A 25,094-nucleotide genomic window follows, 5' to 3' on the forward strand; every position below is an offset into this window, starting at 1 on the left:
CCCATCAAAAATGTCAGATTGGATTTCAAAACAGGTTTATGCACAGATTTCAGAGGATCCTCCAGGGCTTTTATCTCGATTACAGCACAGGGCATGCAGTGACATAAAGGCCTGACAACTGTTCACCTTTAAGGTTCAGTGGCTGTGCATATGGTCTGACTGTGGATGACAGCCAAGAGGAGTGCACATTGATTAGCTCATAAATTTATCACGGTCCTGTGAATGCTAAAGAGGCGAATGCAGGGATGGAGTTGAAGAGCAGCGGCTTATTACACAAACAGGATCCTCGGTGTGGAGATGTGTATCACAGGACACAACAAAGAGAGGCATATTGATCACAGCCGTGAGACACGATCTAAGTGTTGGCAAAACAATGATTAGTGGCTGGGTCACAGATGAGGTCAAGACACAATGGTGTGTGTAAATGTGTGTTTTTAGGGTTTTTTCTTAAAAGCCTTCAAGTTAAAACTGCCAAATTTTCAATGAAGCCTTCAGCTGTATGGCTATCTTCCCAGTCTTGATCCTATAGTTTGACCGCAGCCTCCTCTTCATCTGTGTTCATGTTTTTTCCTTCTCTTAGAAGACATGTTTGCTCGCTCTCTGTTTCCTGTCCTCCTCCATGCAACCTCTTTTCATTCAATCACAACCATTGTTTGTCAGATTCCCATGGCCTACCAAAAAGAAGAAAAAAAAGGAAACCGAAGGAGGGGGACTGTGGAACAATTCATAGCAACCGTATGGTTTTCATTTTCCTGACCACAGTCCTCGAGTGTTTCCATTTGTGTGACCAAACAGCACAAAAGACTGAAAGAAAAAAAAGAATTTGAAGAGAAAAATGGATCTGCTACATAAAATCTGTTTAGCAAAAGCTGAGAGAGGGATCTGATCACATATTGCTGCCATAAATAATTGTTAGCATATCATTGGGCTTGAGCCATCAAATGTTGAGCTACTCTGCGGGATTTGGCTTTTGCAGTTAAAAAAAATCCTCTCAGCGTCGCATAGAACATTGGTTTCCTTTCCTGCCCTAAAACCCCATTCTTTTCTTTTCAATCAACACAGTAAATCTCCCCTTCCAAGTCCACCTTTCAAACCATGACTTTGAAAAGTTCAAGTCATTTAGCCATGTATTTGGATATTCCCCCACCCACTCGACTCTCTCAATAAGCCTTAATGAATCCACAATTTGCACAAGAGTATTTGACTACGGCTTTGTTTGCCATATGCTTAACATTTTCAGAGCTTTCAGGGGAAATAGGTTTGCTGAGTAGCTGCAGCCACAGAAGTTATGAAATTCTCCACTTTAATTTTCTTGAAAACCTCTCATCCTTTTGTCTGTGAATCCTGCAAATCATATTTACCAGCACTGCTGGCAGGTATTATAAAAAATTAGACTTAACTATCAGTCTTCGAGCAACTGTCTGCATCTAGCTTGTGGTGGTGTCCGGCTTAAAAATTAGGCATTAGGTGTACAGTAAGGCTAACAAGGAGGCATACACATATCAGGGATGTTCTCATGAACTAAAACACAATTTATGAATATCAAGTATTACTAGAAGCTACCAACAGTTTAGTATAAATACATTTTGATTTTTAAAAGCATCTGATGCCACTCTACTTTAGATTTCACCTTTGCTCTGTGAAAACATTAAAAATTCAGTTCCACTTAACACCAGATACTTGTTTCTAGAGACAACCAATCTTTTCCAGTTTTTGCATTCATGCTACACAAAAGCTGAAGTCCCGCTTCAAACAAGAATCAACAATGTGGGAACACTTGTCCTAAAACGGGCCTTAAAGGCACATCATTTGTCATACGAGGTGCTAAACAAACAGCAATGCTCGTGTTCATGCAGAACACTTGTGTGTAATGTGTGTGTCGGCAAGAGGGGGGGGGGGGGTGCACATTTCATTTAAAACTTCTGATTGCTGAGCGAAAATTACATTTTCTTTTAAGGCCTTCAATTTTAGTAATCACAGTCACAGTTGAAGAGCAAAACATTATTCAAATAATAGATCCAATGCTAAAGAACCGCAAACAAGACGCATGGACACATGAAAGGGCTTGACCGAAAATTTGCCCAAAAAGAAAACCCTGTACATGTATTCAGATATTTAATCAACTTTCTATATATACACATGTACATTTCTACCTTTTTTCCTTCTTTAATTTTACTACCGGTAGTCATCCTCCCATTTACAGCCATTGGCGTGTTTGATTCTGCTTTCGATGCATTTAAAACTGTTACGAACAAGAAGTGTAAACAGGAGGAACCAGGAAAATTGTATGTTGTGTTGCACCGTCACTGCTTAGAATTGCTGCCAAGCATCACATGAGTCTCACAACAACATCAGATGTGTATCAATGTTGCAATAAATTGTTTAAACTTTGATGAAGCGGAACTGACTGAAATGCTAATTTTCCTCTACAGTGACTTCTTCTTGCATTTTTTGCTACAGTATTGAGTGGAAAGTGTGCCACTGAATCCATCTACATGCCCTCTTGAGAGCAGAATACATTTAAATACGGATCAGTGAGAGATAATGACTTTTACCTGAACCACCTCATTAGTTTTTCTCTTGCAAAGTGTAAAGGCTCCTTTTGTTTTCAGCCTGCAGTTATCGAACAGAGTCATGCCATTCAGCTTAAATTATCCACCTGAGGGAACAAAGCTGTGTTGCATGATGACAGGAGTGACCTGTTATGTCGGTAACAGACTCATCAGGAGTCACTGATGACTACATCTGAATGCCGCTCTGAGCCAAGATAGTGAGATTGTTGGTTATCCCTGTGACCTTTCACCTTGGTGACACCCTTCTGTGACAGGCTTGACCTTTGTGGGTGGAGTGATCTGCTGATGGCATTTGTTGTCATGCCACATTTCCACTGAACATTTCCATTTGGGTGTGATTGAATAGAATTGGAGAGCTGACCCTGTGCTCCTTAAAGGCTCCCGGGAGTCTGAGATCATGGCTGCTCATTCAGTCAGTGTAATGACTGAACTGTCTTTAGACTCTGCACTTAACTGAGTCTAAAGACTGATTATCTAAACAACAGCTACTTTCTGAGCACATGCTAAAACCAACTTCACCTCAAAGTTTCTTTTTCCTCAGAAGTTTCATTTTGGTTCCATCTCTCTTGTTTTAATGATATGTACCTTTTCTCCCTGTTGTTTTTTTTTTCTTTTTCTCATGGAATTGCATCACACTTCCTATTTGTTTCCTTCCTTTTCACTGTCAGGGTGTCTCGTCTTCTTGTCTTCATCTAATGAAAGAGCTGCAGAGATGTTATCTGTGGCCTCGGTCTGGACCGGTGTGTGCGTGTGCGAGTGCCTTGTGTGTCAGACACATTACTCCTCATAAGACTGAGAGCCCCAGGCTAGTGTCACAACAGTCCTCTCACACATTTCCTCAGTCAGCTGCATGCTGTACTGCTGTGCAGTAAACAAAGCCTGCGGTCCTCCAGAGTCATTTAAACTAGATCATGAACTTAGATGAACTTGATTAAAGTATATTTTTACAAAATAAACTTGAAAGAAAACATGAATCATGAAATAGAGTTAGGGGGCAATCTTTTGTCTGAGGCTTAGATATGGTAAATTTCAAAAGTCTCCTATGTTTCCTGTACAAAAAACATCTAAAAACTGGCAAATGTGTCCTTCAGCCCTGAATACATTTTGAGGAGTCTAGTTTAACAGAAAGTATTTTGTGGATAATAGTTTTGTGTAAGAACAAGTGAACAAGTGATTTGCATCACCATATCATTTTGATTTGTTTAATAAAGACTTATCTTGACAATCAGCTTTAAAAAAAAACAGGCAATAAAAATGCAACAAAATCAGAACATATTTTTATGTCTCGCATTCTCTGTGCTGTAAACAACAATTTTGTTGATGTAGAAGAAATTGTATTGAAGAAACATATTTTTTTTTATCATTTAATATTTTGATAATCAACATCTTGTTATGAAATTATGGCCATTTTTTACCAAATCTTTGTAAATTATTACAATCATGATTAATGTATTATGTTGATTAGGTTTTCATTGTTTATAAGCATAAACCAAGTCCACACACTTTACATGGAAGTTTGCATATTTAATGTGTCATTTTAACCCCTGTCAAGATTACTGTCTGAATATAGATTCAGATGATTATCCATTTACCCACTTAAAGTAGCGAGAACTCCTACAAATAAACCTGTTGAAACAATGACTTTATGTTGTTTGAGCTGTGGTGTCACCCTTCTTTAGAGGGTACACACAAATATATGAACTGTCTGATGTTAAGTCTGAGCAAAATTTCTCTTTGATTGTATGTTTTAAACCCAATACAAGTGTAGTTTGTAGCATATTCTGAAACATAAATCCTAAAAAAGGCAAAGTGCACACTTCAGTCTCTCCCTTTTTAAATAGTGAAGTCTCTATGCTGCTCATGATCTTGTGGGGAAAACATTGCCTTAGGAAATTAGAAACCAAATGTTTTTGGTGTTCTTATACATGTAATGCGACCCCTGCACAAACCTAACAAATATTACACTTGTGTTGGGTGAAGTTGATCATCTTGCTTGTAACTGATACCTTTTTTATACGTCCACTTCTGGATCCCAGGAAGACCACGCTGTGCCCGTTGTAGATGTAGGAAGTGACAGAGGTCAGCCTGTCCCTGCTCTCAGTGAACACTGTCCGACCCGACACCAGCTGGGACCCCCCCAGGGGTTGGTTTATATCCAAGCCACAGAAGTGATCATCGATGGGAACAGGCTGTGGGCAGAGAGGCAGGATGTGAGTGTAAATATAGAGAAAACATTAAGAAAAATGAATGTTCTAAGTAAGGATCAGAAAAAGAAAAAGAGGGATTCACAACTAAAGAAATTTAAAAAACTGAAACAGAGGAACTTTAGGAAGGAGTTCGACATAATACGGGTGTGGAGAGTGTAGCGGTGTTGACACATGTAACTATAACGTGAATCCAGACTGACTTTTGGCAAACCTAACAAGCATGAAGTACACAGTTTTCAGGTTTAAAAATGTTACATCAAAAGGGCTCGAGCTGCTGGGCTTTTCAGCAAACCACAGAGCTGGCAAATTTATGTAGCAGACCTAATTGCTGATGGCAAACTCCAGAAACGCTGTGTATTTGGAGCTGGTTTCTGTGATTTTTAGATCGCTTGATCTGACATCACATAAACACAGCACAAGAAATGTCAGGTTTTCATTAAGCATCAAAGAAAGATGAATGCTTTGCAGTCTTACTAGATCTGCAAACATGCACCTCAAACCTTTGCTAATTGCCTGTCACTTAGTATCTAAGGTCTCCTTTTTTGGGAATGATCATTTCTTATTCCACATCTCTGGCTTCTTATGCACTTGAAAATCTCTACGAGTTTTTCTGTCTTGTCATGTGATGTTGCTGAGCTTTACTGAATCTGATTAGTGGAGTGAAGTCAGCGTAATCGAATTTAATGTGTGACCCCACCCGACTCTTTCTCTTATGAACTCCATGATTATGGATGAAGAGACAAACACATTTTAGAAAGCCCTCAGCTTTCCCTTTAGACTTGTTTACCTCTTTTCATAACATCAAACATATCAATACCTGATATGGTGAGTTTTGTCTGCCACATTGTCGCGAACTAACTAAGTCTTAATCCCAACCTTACCACATAAATGCATTTTAAACTCATTTTGCTGTGGATTGTTTTTTTTCTTTTTACTGTCGCACATTTTTTTCTCCTTGGTCAATTGCACACAAGAAGTAATTGCTGTATTAATATGTATTACTGTTTTCATTTTGTTTCTTTTTTGAATAACTGTACATCCTATTTATATTATAGTACAACGGAATCACCAAAGCAATTTGTGTGATGGATATTGTTTTCATTTCTGCCTTTCAACTTTTTTCCACCAAACCAGCTCATTACGCAGAATTATAGCTTTCAAAAAGGCTCAAGCTCGGACATTTACAAGAAAGACCTTTTCTCAAGATCAAAACAGGCATCTGAGTCCAAGTGCCACTGAAGGCAGCAAAAGTGGGAGGAAGAAAATGGGGGGAAACAGAGAGGTGGGGAGGTGGGAGTCTGTGTCTGAATGATATCAAAAGTTCATGCAAAACTTCTCTGATCACCATAATTAATATTCTGACAAAAATGCAATTACACAGTTTATACATCTTAATTGTATCTGAGCTTTCCACAATAAAACATCATAGATGTAGACTTCATGGATTGCAACCTAACAAGTAAACAAGATTAATTATCTGATCATAAAATGAAAGATAACAGTCACAGAGGGACAAAAAACAGCAATTTTTCAATTAATAATGCAATCTTTTTAAAAAATAAAAAATAGCTGAGTATGCCTTTCATTATTAAAAATTACTAAATAGGTTTTAGTAAATGGATATAGGAGAAACTGCCATGAAAAGTGGCAGAAATTTGTCACGGTTGCAACGTTCTTAAAAAGAAATCTTATTTATGGTAATAACAGCACGATGGAATCAAAAACAAATCCAAATAAATTGAAAGATTGGCTGAACAACATCCTGTGAAAAGATGAGGAAAATGATGCCTAAAATCGCCACGTTCAGCTCAAGGTAAACACATTACCTCAGTGGTGGAGTCATTATGTATTTAATCAGAAGATTCCACCAGAACAATGATAGAAGTGTAATTATGTGTCTGATCACTGAAGCTTCTGATCTATGCAAAATGACAACTTTGCATAGATCCTGAACTTACCGCTTTGGTGCACTGCACATCCTTTCCCAGCAGCCAGTGCAGCTCCAGGTTTCCCTCTCCTTGATAGCAGGACTGGAGCCGCTCTTTAATGCGAGCATTAATGTCTTGGATGGTGAAGATGCAGAGAGCAGAGTGATCTGAAGGGTCGTGATACTGCTTTTGTCCCTTGGAGAACACCGCGAAGAGCACGTCCTCCTGTGCACTGATGTTAAGAGATTTTGCCAGCACCCTTCCAACCTTGGACAGGTAAGCAGCTTGCAACAGGCGGTACTCCTCACCTCTGTGTATGCAGCCCACAGGAAGTGAGACATATGAGTGGAACTTCTTATCATCTTTGCACAGGCGAATGATTCGAGATGTGTAAAACAAGTCACCAGGGGAACCACCTCCAGACATGCCATTCTCTGGAGTCTCTGGCTGCACTGTCATGAAGTAGACAAAGCTTCCACTAGAGAAGCCATAAATGTAGTAGATGTCGAAGTGTGGGACCAGAGCAAGCGTGTCTGAGGGGATTTTGATTAGAGATGAAACAAAGTCAGTGTGAAGCTCATAGTCCAACATGGCTGAGGATTCTGGGTCACGAGGCAGTTTACGGCTAGAAATGGTTGGAAAGTAATCCTGTTTGCCACCAACTGCAGTGCCAATGTACAGAGTAGCATCCTGACCCAGAGAGGGCACAACGACTCCATACATGGTTCCCGTTTGGTTGTCACTGGACAGGTAGTGCTCCTTCTTATGTGTTGGCTCCACAAGGATGAACAAGTCATCTAGCCTCATCAGCTTGCAAATGCCCTGGTAGAGACTGCCACAGGCCAGCAGGCGGTTATTAGAGTAGTCTATGAGCAGCAGTTTGTTGACATTATCAGTAGAGGCTAAAGGCTCTGAACAGGGCTGAACAATCAGTGGGGGGTAACATGCTTTGTTGTCATACTCCGGCCCAGTATCATGGGATACCAACAGGGTGAGATTAGCAGACAACTTAAAGATTCGGTTTACGGCTCCAACATACAGATCTCCAGTTGACTGATGCACCGTCACGTGGTTCAGCGGCCATTCCCTTCTCTCTGATTGAAAAGAGTTCATTGTCTGTCCAAGAGCTGTTTTTTGATTTGCAGAGATTAGAGTCAATAGCCAGAGGGAGAGGCACCATGACATGGCCTTTAGAGGGCAGTGACCTTTATTGAGACTGCAATAAGTCCATCCTTTATTCAAGTGTGTCCCCATACCAACAAGGCTCTGTGAAATGGCGAGCTTGGACAAACAAGATTGTGTGCTTGCTGGAATTGCAGTTGCAGTTGCACTGAATTGTGTCCTATTCTTCTTAGGAGCGCTTCACATCATCCTGCAAAAGACAAAAGGAACATTTATTTTATTTTTATTTTTTTTAATATCACAAACTTCTTTTCAGAAACTACTTGACAGAAAAATGATTTAAATACTTGTTTAATCACAGTTTAGGCAGACAGATGAAAATCAAAGAACCAAGTACTCATTTGTTTCTGTCTCTCGAATATTTAGCAACCTGAGAGCAGCTCATTCCATCCATGCCCCTCTCTAAGGAACTTAACATGTTCACCTGCTTGTGATAGAAAAGATCTGCCTAATGAAACAAAACAAAGGCACAATGTAGCCTTACTTTCCCTTTGTCCGTGTGGCTAATTATATGATCTCAGTGTGTTAATTATGCATCCATACTTTCATACTTTTTCCCCTCTTCCTCCTTTGTCTTTTTCTTCTAAATGGTTAAATCCCGGAGGGATTAATCACTCTCCACTGCAGCCAATTCCTAAATTAATCAGACGTTTTCCGGGGATGGCAAAGGGTCATTTGAGATTCACAGCCAGGCAGCATCAATGCTCACACTTTCCCTTGTAATTTCATTAACATAATGTATGTTTATTTTTCCTCGGAAGAAACATTATCTGTCAAACACATGTTTGAATCTAAAGTGACTAATCACGTTTGTCTCTGATGCCATGTAAGTAAAAGAAACCAACCCGACACGAACAAAAACATTTGATTTTATCTCAAAGTGAGTGCAGATGATGGCTGAATGTGATGGAAAAGTCAGAGGTTCAAGTTTGCCATCTCTCTTTTTTTAATTCACATCCATTAATGGAGTGATAAACCTGCCAGCACATAAAAAGCGTCATAAATTAGACCCCCTTTTCAACCAAAATCTTCCCTTTATGCCACCAAAGGCTTTTTCAAACTTTACCCGAAGCTTTCGATTCCACTGTCTTCTCTGTTGCCTCACTTGAAGCACTTTGATGCACTTTTTAAAATCAATCCTTTCCATTTTAGTAACCCCAAGTTTCCTGCCAAATTGTTTTATTTATTTATCTATTTTTTGGCTGGTGCTCTCATTAACAGAATGTTTTCCTCAGTGAGACTTCCTGGTCTAAGTGAAGGTTAAATGAAGACAGCCATGTCAGATCCTCTTGCAGGGGTTATGATCCGGAGGGTGCTCTCCATTGGCAGACATGCAGGACGTCCGGCTGAGTTGAGCGACAGCCAGGCCTCATTCTTAGGAGGCTGGGCTGACTCCATGTCCACTACAACACCTCCTTTCCATCTGTCTCCACCATCGGGGGATAAGTCACTCAAGTGTCTCGACCTACTCTGCTCAATTTGGAAGACTCAGTGTGGGCACCTCTAACAGAAATCATTCAAAAAAGAAACATCTTTCCCATTGTAATAATGATAATGATTAATAATAAAAGTTTACATTTAAAGATGACCTCTACACCAATAAACACAGACTGCCTTGTTCTATTTTGTTTTATATAAAAGCATGAGAATTTTGTTAGTTTTAAAATTTATGATGTGGCTTAAGGAGAAAACAAAAAAATTATCTCCAAAAATTCTTCAAATAGCCAGCTTTGACAGCTACAGAGTCCTTGAACCATGCTTGGTGTTTGTTTTTATTTAAAAGATTAGCAAAATTTAATTCATTTTTTAAAGGTCTGTGACACTTGCACATCTCAAAAAGAAGTATTTCTGTACTTATCTGCTTCTTATGATAAAGCAGACGTTTGTCTGAACACTTTTGTTTTAGCTGCTAAACCTTTATCCAAGTCTCTCTTTTGTGTTTTTTTTACAATGTCATGCTGTGTATTGAAGAGTGTTTGAATCACTTACATCTGATATTCTGTAATGCTTGGTCACAGAGAGAAGGATAGAAGGAATTTTGTGTTTGCTGCTCGGACTCTCATTTCTCTTTAGTGTTCAGCAGATCTGTGGTGTAGAGTGAATTGTAACTTTAGCTTTTTTTACAAGTGACAAAAAATAGAACAGAACCTTATGAGTTTCATGAACAGATAAAGGACTGAAAAATATTTCCTGCTCCAAATCTGAGACTAGAATGACCTCTCATAGCAGACACCTACAATGCCACCCGGAGGTTAATTTACTGTTGAGAATCTGCCTCTCAAATCCTCTAAGGTTTAACAAAGCAAGAAAACAAGAGTCAGACTGAGCAGGCATGCAGCATCCTCATCATTTCATCAATTTCTCCTCTGCCAGCTTTGGTCACGTCTGAGGTATGTAGTCATGCTGCTCAGTGTTTACCCTAAATTATAGAGACAGCTCTTCACCCTGCGTTGTCTTCCCAGCTGAATTCCTCGCCTCACCACTCTAAGACACGCTCCGGGCCCAGACGTGACTCATTCATACTCACACGCGGGAACATGGTTCGCCAAAGCCTCTGGGGACGCTGCTTTCAGGCAGCATGTAAAGGAGAGAGAACCTCTTAATTCAGAAACATAACCCTTTGACCTGGTTTAGGATCTCTAGAACCAAATCTGTCTCTTAAGTTCATTTTTCATAATAGATGTAAAATCACATCAGTCATAAAAGCCACAAGAGGTTCTCCAAATGTTCACTAAACCATTTTCTTTTGTGTGTCCTGCAGCACATACAATGCATGAACAGGTTTGCACAAAATTAGTGCGTGTTATATTGGAAACGCTGTTAACAGACTGTGCTGCAATTTTTCTAAAGGTCAGGAGCAAGATCTCTTCCCTCACACTTAGTCAACAAAGAGACTCATTGTCACTGCAATCCAAGATAGAGAAAACATGTTTTTGTCTCTTTTTTGTTGCTGTCAAAGTTGCTTATGACTTAGATTCATTGTACCGCACAAAGACAACAGCACTATAAGTCCATATGAGTGGAACATTGCATAAACAACAACAGTCACAACTGCGTCTGCACTGGGTGTGATAAACACTTCAGATTTTTGATGATGTTTGTGGCAGCTGAACCATGCTTAGAAAGTTTCTGCATTGTAGCTTTAAAAAAAAAGCGGAACATCAGAATGTCTCTGTATTGTCTGCGCTAAGATGAAAACTCTACAATTTCGTCAAAGGATTCCAACGGGTCAGCAGGCGGAGGGGTCCGTGTTGTACACATTACACATGAATGGGCTGGGAGGGATCCAGTCACAACAGAACTTGACTTCCAAATGAATAAATGAAGGCAATTAGTAGATCTGTTTACACTGTCGTGGAGACAGAAGTAGGTCAGACGTGGTAGATTGTATGGAGGAGAGATCCAGCGAGCCAGGGGCTGTCTCCGGTACCTACACTGATGAGTCGGGGAATTAGGACACGAATATGTCGTCTTTATCAACAATGACTTTTAAATTAATGTCATATTCAATCACAAGGGACCAGCGGGGTTTATTAGAAAAAGCAACGTTTTGTGATCAGCCTATTTTTCATCTATGGCTGCGTTGTGAAAGAGACGGCCCAGAGCGATGAGTTCCACCTTCAAAGTCACTGACATGCTGACTTGGGCCTCAGAGGGCATAATGTGTAGAATAAATGCCTACACTGCACACACCCAGGGGATATGTTCAGTTTGATGCCACACAGTGGAATTTTATGACTGTTGGCCTATAGGTTATTTTCATCATTATGTTCAACAATGTCAGATAAAACTGCAGTGCTTCCCCAGACATACACTGTATCTTCCAGTAAGACAAAAAAATCTTAAAACCAGTATTTAAATTAAGGATTTCTTATGAATCCAGTGAAAGTTGTGTTGAATTAATTTACTTTTCTTGTACTCTTCTTGTATTGTTTTATATGTGCAAATATGGCCCATAACTGTCTTTTCTCCATGCCTGTTGTTTAGTTTACTGGTCAACTCAGTTATTGCCGGCTTTAGGACTCTCCAGTCAACCATTAATCTTGATGGTAGAGTACCGGAGGATGTCTGCAGGGAGCAGTTAAAACGGCACTATGTCACTGCAACACGCTCGCCTTGTATTAACTGCATGATGCTGCAGGGAACCTGGACAGAGGCAAATGTGACATAGGGGACCAATTCCAACACATCACCACAACACTGTCAGCAGCCCGCTCCGCAAGCCATGCCATTATCTCAGGCCCTATGCATTATACATGGAGATACACTACTATGTTTGAAATTAATGTTAAGAGCAGCCACTGCTGCCACTGTTTAACCATGCATGCTCCCCTCTCCCTCTTCTATGGCTGAGCCGACTCTTCCATAAATCTCATTGTCGCTCTTCCCTGGCTAATGGTGACCTCAAAGCGGCTTGTCTTAACTGCCAAAGCCTTTGAGTTGCATATATGATGAGCAAAAAGGCAAAAGTCAAAGTGACCTCCAGCGCTGTGATGAAAACCCAAGCAGTTCAAGTGCAATCGGGGGTCTTCTATAATTCAGTGACTGCAGAAGAAGATGGGGTGCGCCGAGTTTGCTTTGGAGCCAGATAGTATGTATGTATCGTGCTGTGTTGCATCAACTGCATCAGCCTTAGTGCTTCATCGATACAAATAAGAGAACACATAATAAAAAAGAAGCTAACAATGGGTTCATGATCACAAACAAATGCTGATGGGAAAGGAGCTCAGGAGGTCAAACCTAAGTACACTCTAAGTACACTAATGCAAACATAAGGCAACTTTCTATGACTGTAATGTTATACCTGTAAATGCCAGCATAGCATTTATTCTCAAAAATGACTGATTTTTTGTGTCTGCTACTTCTTTTTTGAGTCTGGTTTTTCTTGTTCATGTGTAATCCATGCAAAAACAAGCTATACATTCTCACGGACCGAATCACTCATGGATATGCAGGGCTATATTGCTTTTGCATGCATAAATCATAGGCACCTGAAAGTGAAAATGTATTACATTTGGCAGACACTGTGCCCCAGATAAAGTTTGAATGGAAAAAAAAAATCAGAAATGAAAAATGCAGTGCTTTTGTGTGTAGTTGCAAAGCACATATGTCCATAATTCTCACACCACTGCTCACAAAAATGAAAGAAGTTATCCTAGAAGAAGTCTGCATGTTTCCTTCGCTTGCTTCCTCTTGGCCCATATGGCTTTGTGGGGTAGAAGATGCCAAGGTTGGGAGTAGCTGGCACGAATAATTACGATCAAAGAAATTACAATGCAAAAGGAACAGCTGCTACCTCAACTGCTGACAAATCACTATGTGCAGAAGGATACGCTGATAGACTGTACAGAAGTCAGGGAAGGAGAGGAGAAAGGAGGTGAGGCGGTGGATGCTCTCCTATTACACAACTTTAACTTTAACCTCAAAGTATCTGGCACAGTAAAACCCTTTTAACATTTAATCCACAGTGTAAATGAAGACTTTTGTGCCATTAACCCAGGGAATCTACCGATGCAAGCATCTGCCCAGATTATCTCTGCCTGACGCGGTGGTCAGTGTTTGCCGGTCTGTGTTTAATTTAAAGATAGTCACAATCACTTTACTGGTCTCTTATTCATATTATCTTTTTTAATTCAAAAGAAAATGTACAGAAATGTAAATGTTTTTAAGGTCCCCGATGGGACGCTCTACCAGAAGCACCAATGAAGTTCTCAGTTTTTGTTGCTTTGTGGAAATTAAAAGAAAAAAAGAAAAGAAAATGTTAAATTTAGTTAAAATGAGTTGTTTTTTTGTTTATTGCAATATGCATATCACAAAAGTTGGTGAAAATTGCAATTAATGGTATTCTTAAATGTGCTATAACAATCTTATGGCAGCTTAAGGTATTTAATGAATCAAATAAATCCCTTTACATCATAGACCAATTGGATGGAGCCTTTTTATGTTAGATGTTCACCTTCTAGACAAAGGTCTTTTGGAGTGTAATTTAAGTTATGTTGACTCTTATTTGAATTACACAGTGAATTGGAAATTACGTATTTAGTTGTTTTGCTATTTGTTCATTCATTACCATTTATATCGTCATCACAATATTGATCTTTAATATCGCAAATCGCAAGTTTTCCTCATTTCGTGCAACCCTATTATTGAAGAAAATATTTTTTACATTTTAGCAGAGATTGCACTGCTACTGTAACAAGTGCCAAAATATGTTCTAGAGCAGTAACATAACTGTGTTGTTCAAAATAAAAGCATGGTTACACATACTAATGTCTGCACATCCCACAATATAAAGGGATATTTTTGGTGTCTCAATCCCTTAAATGTTTTTTTTAGTATGAATTGAAAATGAAACTTAGTTTTATTTATTGCAATAAATGCAAACTTTGAAATATGACTGATTTTTTTTAAAGCCTTTCTTAACTTTGTCAGCTTTTTTTGCAACCATATGTTCTCTGCTCACACCAGTGCCAAAGAAAACCATCCAAAAACTCACATCAGCAAAGTTATTGCACTGTTTGTATCAACAACAGCGTGACAATCTGGAGGCAATGCACCATATTGCAAGACCGCCATCTCTACATGCTGAGTGATGCCAAAGCTGCCATCTGGCAGGTGAGCTGCACACTTTTACCTTTCCTCTCTTTGAGCTTTTTTCTTTACTTTTTGTCAGCTCCTGTCTTTATGTTTTCTCTGGTCCAGTTATTATTAGTCTTTATCTCTCAACCTTGAGTCCGCGTCTAACTTGTGCTGTTCTCCTCTGAACAAACATGAGCCTCCTCTCCTTCACCTGTGCGTCAGCCTCCCTCTAGGCCTGGATTACACACTGAAGTGTGTGGAAGGGTGAACACTGAATAAGGGGGCTGAGGAAGAGTGAGAAGCAATAAATACGCTGTGAGGATGCACCAGGTTTGTTTTACACTTTTCTGCTTCTGACTGTCCTCAGAAATGGTTACATATTTCAGTTTCCTCTCCAACACCACCGTCCTCACTGACCTGTCTTGCAGATGTAAACGCAGTGACACTTTGTGTGCACATATCGCACCAGCGCACACGTATGAGGTCACACTAACACACCGGAGACTCGACTTCTTCCTCAGGCTGCAGCATCTGAACAGTCCTGTTTAATCAGTGTCTCCATGGACAACGGGAATACCAGTGGGTGATGGGGTGAAGCTTGAAGGTGGGAGGGTCTCCAGCAAGGGTGATAACAGCGAGCGGCTTTGCCCTCACACACCGTGTAATGGTGTTACATACACTAATTTGCCTGATGAATTGTTGCCTGTGCATTGCCTTCACCCTTGACCCACATTGAGTTCTCTAATATTCAAACAACCCCTGAATCAATGTCACAGACTGAACGGGTCCTTTGAATCAGGTGGAGTTTCCTTTTGCTTTAAAGCAGTGCTCTGTTCTGAAAGCCTTTTTTTTCTATCCTCTCAAACTTACAGTAGCTCATTAATCTCTGTAGAGGTCTAAGATAACACTTAACTCCTTGCTCGTGGGGGAAAACGACAGAGACAGATGTTCTAAATTACTTCACCTACACTGGGCCAGCATGGCCTCCAGGGTCCCAATACTCCACAATACAGCAGCATCACCTGCATTTGTTCTACATACTAAACTGCTGAAGTAAGCACTGTTGGAATAAGCCATCGTCAATTTAGCCAACGCATTGTACATTCTCTTTTCTTTTTGTTTATATAAATCATTATAAATCATTAAAAACATTGGAAGGTATGCGTGTCATCACAAGCCCTTTACTCGATTGACTTTAATTTATTTCTGTTTTTTTTCTTCTGAAAGTTCTTAAGTTCTTATTTATCGACCCATTTCTTTGAACTAGTAGCTGACACTCAATGCGTCACAACATCTGAGTCATTTGTTCTACAACACCATTTTTTATTTCTGAATTTTGAATCAAAGAAATTGTTTCAAAGTATTACATTTAAGGACAGTTGTGTGTTTTCCAAAATTCAATTTTTTATCACAAAAAAAGCAAAATCTACAATTCTAATTGTTTTCCCGACAGTGATTTCCTCCATTGCACAACTGTTGGTAGTTCATATTGAAGCTACATCCACACTAGTCTTGGATACGCACGTTCAAGCAACCACTTCTAAACAACAGTCTTTTTAAACGCGAGTTTTGGGCTTCCGCGTTAAAAACTCTCGCATTCATGTGTAGCTACACAAGTTTTTGGTCCGTTTTCAGGCTCTACAAACATGTGGAAGTTAAAGTACATTGAAAGTCGATCCTGGTAAAACTGTGATATGTCCGGGACTTGGATTTGGTAGTGATGTAAGGATGGCGTCCTTTTTAATTCATACACCAACCTTTCGAAAATTGATCATGGAGGAGAAATTATATAGTTGGAATTATATGACACCAAGTCTTTCATATGTCGAAACAGAGCTGTGAAAGAAAAAGCTTGGAGCAAGATTTGCACCGCTTTGACATTTTGCACCAAGCCTCTTCAGACTGTAACATGCAGTAGTATCACGGATACCGAGAGTCCAGTGTAAACACCATAAACATGCATTCAAAAACGCACCTTTAGCACATTTTTGAACGCACGACACACACCTGGAGTGAACGTATCTTCCAGCAGAAAACAAAGAACTTTGGCTGATGATTTTGTCTTATTCGTTCATATTTGATGTCAATGAAACTTCAGCCGACTGATGAGTTTTTTGGACAAGCAAAGCATCCTGTATAGAGTAAACATGACTCAAACTAAAACTAATACTGCTCCCCTTGATAGCGTATAAACACAAAATCTGAAAATGTTTTGGATACAGGCAGTTGGATTTTTTTCCAGACACATGGTCCCTTTCAAAATAGTAAAAGAAAAAAAAAACATAACTTTACATCACAAACAAATACTGACTAAGCCAGCTTTAATATTTTTCTATCTCTGCTATTCACTGTCTTTATATACAAAAGTGCAAAAAAAGGGTTTTGATTATCTGGTTGTTCATTTTCAAGACCAATCCTGAGCTTGTTTATAGAATATTCATCCAAGAACTCAAATTACAGAATAAGAGGAAACTCTTCATTATAAATGCTCAGTTTAAGCATTTTTTCCCTTATGTGTGCAAAAATATTTTTTTAACAAAAAGACAGTTAATTTTTCTACATCAATAAATTTATTATATTCTTGCAATGTGTGGACTGTATCATATATATATATATATATATATAAATGTGTATGTATATAGACAGACAGATACATAGATAGATTATCCAAAAGATCATCATATAAATGTACTACACATTTACAAAAACAGATTAGACTTGTGCGGCTTGTGAGTTATCCTGATGAGCTTGTTTGATATTCATTTATTTATTTAAAAAGTGCAAAAAGAGACCCTTTGCTACCAATTACCTTCACTTTAGAGGAGCAGAAATGATCTCTGACCATACCTCTCTTCCATTTGCTGTTATCAATGCCGCAGAGAGCATGAAGCTGAATGAATCATTTAAATCCTAAAATTAGTAGGCAACTGATAAAATGCCCAAGCACATGACAGGCATGAGCATGCCAGGAGAAGAGCCAATCTCTTCTCTTCTTCTGTCTGCCGGTCCCTCCATGAGAGGCTTTACTCAGTCTAAAGGGGCCACGAGGAATTAAAGCTAGTCCAACTGGCCGGCCAGATAACAGCACACGGAGGGTGGAGGGGGTTCATATTGGTTTGCAAGAGGGGGCAAGAGTCAGAGAGTTGTGAATGCAACAATCAGCACTCGTCTCTCCCTCTGCCAGCCTCACAAACGTGGGTTCCAACAAAGATCCACTTGGTCAACAGCATTGTTGAGGCAGCTTGCAGCTCTGCACACTTACATCCCAGCCTTATCAGCATCCCAGTGGTGCTTTGCCCTGCTGCCAAGGCTGCAGGAGGAAGCAGGGAAGAAGCCCAGAGCTGGATGTATCTACAGGCTAAATACTTCAATCTCTTTTCTTTCTTTTAATCCTGATCACCAGAACTTAGATGTACAAAAATAATGTGCACGCTCTGAAAATAAACACATGTTGATGTGTTAAATGTTTCAAACGTGATGCAGTGCGGGTCTGCCTCCTGTCTCAGAACCGGACTGGAGCTGGGACACTGATCAGAACATCAGCTCGCATCTGTCTTAATTAAAGGCGATCAGAGGAGGTTTGACCACCAGCACGTGATGCATGTAGGAACAAGCAGGTGTGCAGTGCAAGCCGACAGGAAGCAAGGTGCGTGAAGTCACCGCAACTTTCCCGGCGTGCACACTGGCACGGTGCTGCATGAGAAGCTGATTGATTGATAGGCTGTAGAAGGTAAAGGATATACTACTCACCTTGAAACTGCAACAAAGTCCTTCATTCACGGGAACGGCAGATTCTCTTCTTTTTCAATGGCTTTAGGGGAAAAGTCCCGCCGGCACCGGCTCCACAGAATGTGCGCAGACCTGCTAATTCAGCCCCTGGATTTTACAAGAGGTTGACGCGACGCGCAGCTTGTAAAGTAGTCTGTGGAGCAGAGAGCATCTCCTGGTGAAGTGACCCTCCCGCCTTGATCCTGGAGTGATCGTGGAACCTGCGCGTCTCTGTCTGTCTGTCTGTCTGTCTGTCTGACTGTCTCTGAATGAGAGAGAGAGAGAGGTTGGCGCTACATGAAGTCACCCATCAGTTCAGTTGCACATCACGTACGGTGTGCGCTTTCAGACCCAGCCTCTAACGCGTCATCATGTTGCAAGATTTGAGCGCGTTCTTTATGCCTTTTGGAACCAAAGGTTTTTAAATTCATTTAGGACATCCAGTTGAAACACGTTTACATGATCAGTCAAGCAATAATTTGTTCCATTAGGTGTGATCCTCATCAGAATGGGATATTAGATGTTTTAAAATAAACATGTTTGTTAAATATATCCCTAATCATATGCATTTATGCATTCGTTATGCACATGTTGTAAATGTGGAGACCTGCGTTCCTCATTTTATTTTCTCAGGTCAGATTATTCCGACATTCTACTTTAATATTCTACAAAGTAACCAGTCAAAATCTTAAAAAAAATTTACTGGCTTTTATTTTCACACAAAAATATTTTCACAATTACCATTTTCCTGCAAAACACCGCCATCTGTAGGAAGCATCTCGTCACTCCACCTTTTGATTTAATCTCATTCAATTTAGTCAATTTGATCCACATTTAAAAATTGTGTCCATATATTTTATGTTCGTTTTAACATTGCGAATTTTCATAAAATATGATGCATTCAGCTCCATTTAGATAAAAGCTCAGAATTTAAGAAGTCTCCTAATCCTGGCTTGGGAAAGGAGCATGGACAGTCTGTGCCCAGCTGTCTGCCCCCCTCATTATTTGCAGTTTGGGGAGTTGGAGATGTCAAGTGGGCTACCTGTTAAGGCTGCATGGCTCAGCATGGCCATCAGACATCCTCGGGGGTGACCAGATGGCAGCCGCTTCTCACTGGCCCCCATCATCCTCATGTGCTGGAGTTCATTAAACCACACACAGAAACACATGTACATACTGTACTGCTAAACCAAACAAGCCCGAAGAAACACAAACAAACCTAACAGTGAAAATGTACACTGGAGACAGGGCATGCACATGAACAGTGCTAGGAGCAGTTATGCAGATGTTCACCGGACTGCGGGGAAGCTTGGAACCAATATTTTCTCATGTTCTATACAGAATATTTTAGAACAGATTATTTGTAAATATAACTGTAACTCCCTGCAAGATGTGAAATGTCATGAGCCCCCTGATAAACATGATACTAGCTCCTGTGGATGCTTGATTGTACTTGTGCTGTTTTTTCTGCTGCTTTGTTGTACATGGTGAAACACATTTTTTTTTAGTTCTTATCTGCACGCCACAGGTTTTATTCAAGGGTAATTGCAGTTGTGAATTAGTCTCCTAGCTGCTGTGCAGACCTGTGTAATCATTCCTTTAAGCACAGCACTTGTACGCTTGTTACTGCGGAGTGAATTCACAGCAAGTAAAGCCCTAGCTGAGCCGTGCATGTGAGAAACACTCCAACCAGGCCGCCGCACATGCACAGTCTCTTTGAAAAACCTAATTATCTTATTGTAATTGGAGAGCGGAATCTTAACTTTCAACGGACATTTTATCAAACAGGATGTATAATTGTCTTTGTTCTTATTCATGTTATGATTACTAGAGAGATCCATTCCCCAAATAAAAAAGAGCAGATTTTTGTTATTTCAAAACAAAAAAGGAACATGAAAATGAATGTCAAAATGTCTTAGTTAAAAAGTTTCAAGGTTATGAAACAACTTTGGAAGGGGGAAAAAAAGCATAATGGGACAATACAAACTGTTTCATAACATCTTGCCCATCACTAAAGACGATTCAACAGTTTTTACTTCCTGTACACATTTTTTGAGATGCATTCAAGCAAGTTTTCAGTCTTTGATGATCTTTGATAGTAGATTACATTTTTTCTACTATAAAAATGTTTTGTTATGTGTTGCATGTAGACAATTACATATGCTTAAAAATCAATCATTAGCTTTAAAGTCCAACTCAAGACAACTTTTCTTTGTTCCCAGTGGCCAAAATCAAAATATCTGTGTTGTTTTCTAGGACATAGTTTCTACAGAGCGGCGGTATTTAGCAGAATTACGCCTAAGTTGCTGGATTGTTCAGCCTGCATTAATTTCCCATGATCTCTTTGTTTACACCCTCTCCCGTTTGCCACCAACCTCACATTAATGCCATAACAAAAATCACAAGCAGTATTGAAGCTATCCAGCCACAGTTTTGAGCCAGATGCCGGCTCGGACAAGGAAAACAAAGACATGCATGGATGTAGTCATCTAGAAGTGGATTCATCAGAATGGAGTGGAACGGGGAGCCTGTGGCCCACCGATTGTAGCTTGAATGTCACAACTACAAGCTTTTTCTCATGGCCACTTTTCGTCTGTTCCTTATTCACAACAATTTGAAAAAAGAGATACTCTGAAATGCAATTTTTATTTAATTCTCTTTATGTTCTCCTTCATGAGAAAAAGGCTCCAAAAACATGGTAAAAACACCAAAAAACATTTTTCAGTGATAAATAAAAAATGTTCATGGTTCTATGTGAACGATCATGTCTTTCCTAGTTAACATTTTGAAGAAGGAAGGACACCATAAACAGCTACATTCAAATAAAAAAAAATCAAATTTGACCGATCAATATCAATTTATGAACCGCATAAAAATCTAAGTGTTGTGGTAAAAAATAATTGTCTAATCAAAGGTTTCAAATAAAGAAGTATCTGTAATTTTGATATTTGAATTGGCTTTGATCAATTCTAGCCAATTGAATTAATCAATAACACTTTATAATAAGTTATCCTTTATTAACGTTAGTTATTTTTTTATTATTACTTTGTCCTAAATTAAACAAGGTTAGATAATAAACATTAGTTAACTGTTAACTAATGCATTAAAAATAGACTTAGTAATATGAAGTGATGAGTGACAGTGTTTGTTAACATGTTATTGATTTGTTAAATAATTTATAAGTATATATTAACCAGCATTACGAAAGGGTACCTAAACTGTACCAATTGAGGCTTTTATTTTTATCAGATAAACCACTAAAAGAATGTTCTCTACCTAATGGTAGTTATTCTTTGCTTATAATCCCTTTTCTTTTATAAACTATTAAAAAATGTTATAACTTCCTGATCTTTTTATTGCAATGCACAAGGATCAAGACGTTTTCTACATGTGCACCAAAAAACAATGCGGGAATTTCAGATTTTTTAAATGTAACAATGAAAATATGTATTCAGTGCAGTAAGAGTCATTTATGCTACAATTGCAACTAAAGATTATCTAAAACTAGACAAATATCTTGAAGGAAACCCCAAAATTAAGCATTTAGACATAATAAAATTAATAGAGTGAATTAAGAGCCTGCATAAACTTGTATAGTATGTAGTACATACTATGATTTGTAGGTAATTTGATTTTTCACCTGACATCTGGGTGTTGGAGAGAATTTGTTTCATAAAATCCACAGCTCTGAAATCCTCCCTGATAATAACCTAACAAAAGCATTCACTTTACGATCAGTTGAGATGGAGAGACTTTGTACGCCATTAAAAAAATGAGTACAACCTAAAAGTCTAATCAAAACCTGATGGCAAACAAATGCACTCGTGCATTTATGTTACTTAGTTACTTTAGAAATCACAGTGGTCATTCTAATAGCACTGGTGTTTCTGCTGTATGTGATATTTAGCTCTGGTGCTGTTCTGATGTCTTCATTAAAATCATTATGCTGTTGCTCAGGGCTTCCCTCACAGACGGGACCCAAGCGCAGCAGCCAGCTTGATGCAATCTACTTCATGAAAATTACCATAACAACACGAAGCCGTGGAAGGAGGCAAAGCGAGGTGCATGAAAACAGAGAGGCAATGAAAGACGACCACGGGCCCAATCAAGCTGTCATAGCAGAGAATAATAACAACCGAAAGCCATTAAAACCTTCCACTCCGAGGCTTTATATCTCTCTGTGTGAAGAATAGGATTGAGAGGCCCTCATATGGCTCATTTTGCCTAAACAGTCACATTTACAGGCAAGACTTCAAGCTCATATTCATCATCGCCGCGTTTTAATGAGACATTCATCAAAAGCAGGCTTACGCTGGAAAACAATTATCGATTCCCTTATCACTTCGACTTCCAGAGGTGTCTTGCTGAAATAAACTTTTCCACTACAATGTCTGTATATACAGAAATTCAATGAAATAGTGAAAATTAACAAATGTGATATCGAGGCCCCTATACCATGAAACCCATTTGAATAAGGACAACTGTAGGAACTTTACAGTGCTCATAATGAAAGGATGACTGCAATCTGCTTTACTGAAATAAATCAATCCACCAAGGCTGTGGTAATAACCAGAAAACCGTTTTTTAATAGTGTTAGCTTTAGCAGTTTTTGTATATGCTTTGTGAACATCCAGTCATCTCAAAGTACCTTATATTCCTGTGTGAAAGTGGTGCTCAGTTTATTTCTTTCAGTGTTGGGGGACACCAATGCTGGGAACCAAGTAATTATTTCGACTCAATCATGGGTTGACAAACCAAGCCAAATAGGGATATTGGTTCTCCTAATGTAGGAAACAAGGCTGGGGAGATTTCTTCTTTGGAGGTGCTTAGTGCCCTCAACTGCACAAACATACGGGGTGGATATGGACTGCTAAATGAAGGTGCTTATATTCGAAAGAATCTCTTTATTTTCCTCTTCTTCCCTCACTCACTGCACCAAGTGTCACAGAAAAACAAACTGTAGGATTTAAGTCACTGCCAATACCTCCATCCAAAAGGGATCAAGGCCAGATATAGGCATTGGCACGGGGGGCAGTGTCCTCATAAATACTGGGACTGCCCCCCCAAATGTGATGGTCTGAAAAAAATATACAGCAAAAAAAAAAAAAAAAATACAGCGAACTGTCTCCTGGTGATGGGATTTGCAATGAATGTTTCATTCAGGATAGTTTGTTAATATTTATCCTTAATAGCTATGATGATGCTATGTCATCCAACGGTGGTCCCTATGTTGTTGTTTTTTTTATTTGTCTGAATTAAATTATTATATTTCTTTTACAGAAAGATTTTGTATGTTTAGTCTGTTTTAATGTTATAAAGTTCTTTTTACAATCTTTATGCTTTGTGGTTGTTTGTGGTAAAAGCATTCCACACTTGTTGATTAGATGCTGCAAAACATTTAATAAACTGTTAAAAAGTTAATTAATACATTTGTTAAGCTTATAAGCAGTTTAGTGATATGGACTTTGAAGACAATGGTCTGACTTTGATGTTAATGAATCTTATTAACACTTTCAGGTATTTGCAAGACATCTATAATGCTAATAAATATCTTACTAGCATCTGAAACATTAATAAAGCCTATTAATTTGTTAAGTTAGTTGAGCCAGTTTAGCTCGTGCTGGTTTGCGGAGCCTTCCATCCGTAAAACCTGGGTTCGACTCCGGGCTGCTCCCTGTTCCCTTCTCTACCTCTGCCGGTTCCAAGCCCGGCTTGAGAAGGTTGCATCAGGAAGGGCATCCGGCGTAAAACATTGCCAAATTTACCATGCGACTTGTTCCCTGTGGCGACCCCTGATGGGAGAAGCCGAAAGTGGAAGAAGAAGAATTTGTTAAGTTAGTTAGTTAAACTTATTAAGCTTATTAACACTTAGGCTTGCGTGAGACATCTATAACGCTAATTAATGTCTTACTACAACCCCAAACAATAATAATAATACTTCTTAATTTGTTGACAAAGGTTGTTAATAAATCTTATTAGGCTTATTAACACTGACAAATTTGTTAGGCATCTATTATGCCAATAAAGGTATCATTAGCATCTTAAAAACATCCTAATAATAAAGCTTGTAAATGTGTTAACTAAGTAATTTAATAAACCTTATTGGACTTATTGTAATAATATATGTCTTACCAGAACCCTAAAATTATATTATAACGCTTGTTAATGTGTTAACAAAGCTTGTTAAGGAATCTTAATATAAAGTGTAAGCGATGTGACTAATCTAATAATGCTTAAACTTTGACTTTGAGAATGATGAATGCCCACACTGTTGTGCATTACAAACTTTTTTCCATGGTCAGCGTTTGAATCATGATGCCAGTAGTTTTAATGTTTTTTAAAGAATATTAATTTGGTGCTTACCTTTTGTTTTTGTGAGCAGACCAAATGCAATATTAATCTATATGATTTAAACAAATGAGAGGAGAGTTGGCTAAATTGAAAACATCTATGAGTTGATATTAGCTAGCTGAACTTTAACTTTAACTCCATTAAATAGCTCCATCAAGTCAACATTTTGTATAGTTATTGAGGATTATTGTGTTTCAAGGTTTATTTCTGTTGAGCTCTTCACTTTCTTTAGACATTGAACTGTTTTGTGATTTCTAATCCTGACATTTTTTTGAAGGCAGTATACAAACATACATATTTTGTTTATGCATAAATTTCTTTCTTTCTTTTTTTTTTCAAGGTTTCCTGCTTTGTTAAATTCTTTTACCGTCTAATTGCTGTCATACCTTATGGCCTTCTGTATCATGTAAATGATGGTTTTGTTTTCCTCTTTTAGAAAAGCAAACAAATCGTGCTTCCCTTTTTTCACAGTCCTTTTAAAACATTTTTTATTTTTTAATATTTTG

General features: G+C 38.8%; 1 protein-coding gene across 1 annotated transcript in view; it reads right to left on the reverse strand.

The window, feature by feature from the left end:
• The window catches only part of LOC101160644 (plexin-A2), a 74,922-nt gene extending 56,314 nt beyond the window's left edge, over positions 1-18,608 (reverse strand). The window contains exons 1-3 of the mRNA XM_023954980.2: positions 18,220-18,608; positions 6,739-8,080; positions 4,580-4,762 (exon numbers count right to left, since the gene is read on the reverse strand). Coding sequence (XP_023810748.1) covers positions 4,580-4,762; positions 6,739-7,962 — 1,407 coding nt within the window. The 5' untranslated portion in view covers positions 7,963-8,080; positions 18,220-18,608. The remainder of the gene's footprint in view (positions 1-4,579; positions 4,763-6,738; positions 8,081-18,219) is intronic.
• Positions 18,609-25,094: the final 6,486 nt, after the last annotated feature.

Source organism: Oryzias latipes, chromosome 5 (genome assembly GCF_053564925.1).
Source record: "Oryzias latipes strain Hd-rR chromosome 5, Olatipes_Hd-rR_3.1".
Classification (NCBI taxonomy): Eukaryota; Metazoa; Chordata; class Actinopteri; order Beloniformes; family Adrianichthyidae; genus Oryzias; species Oryzias latipes.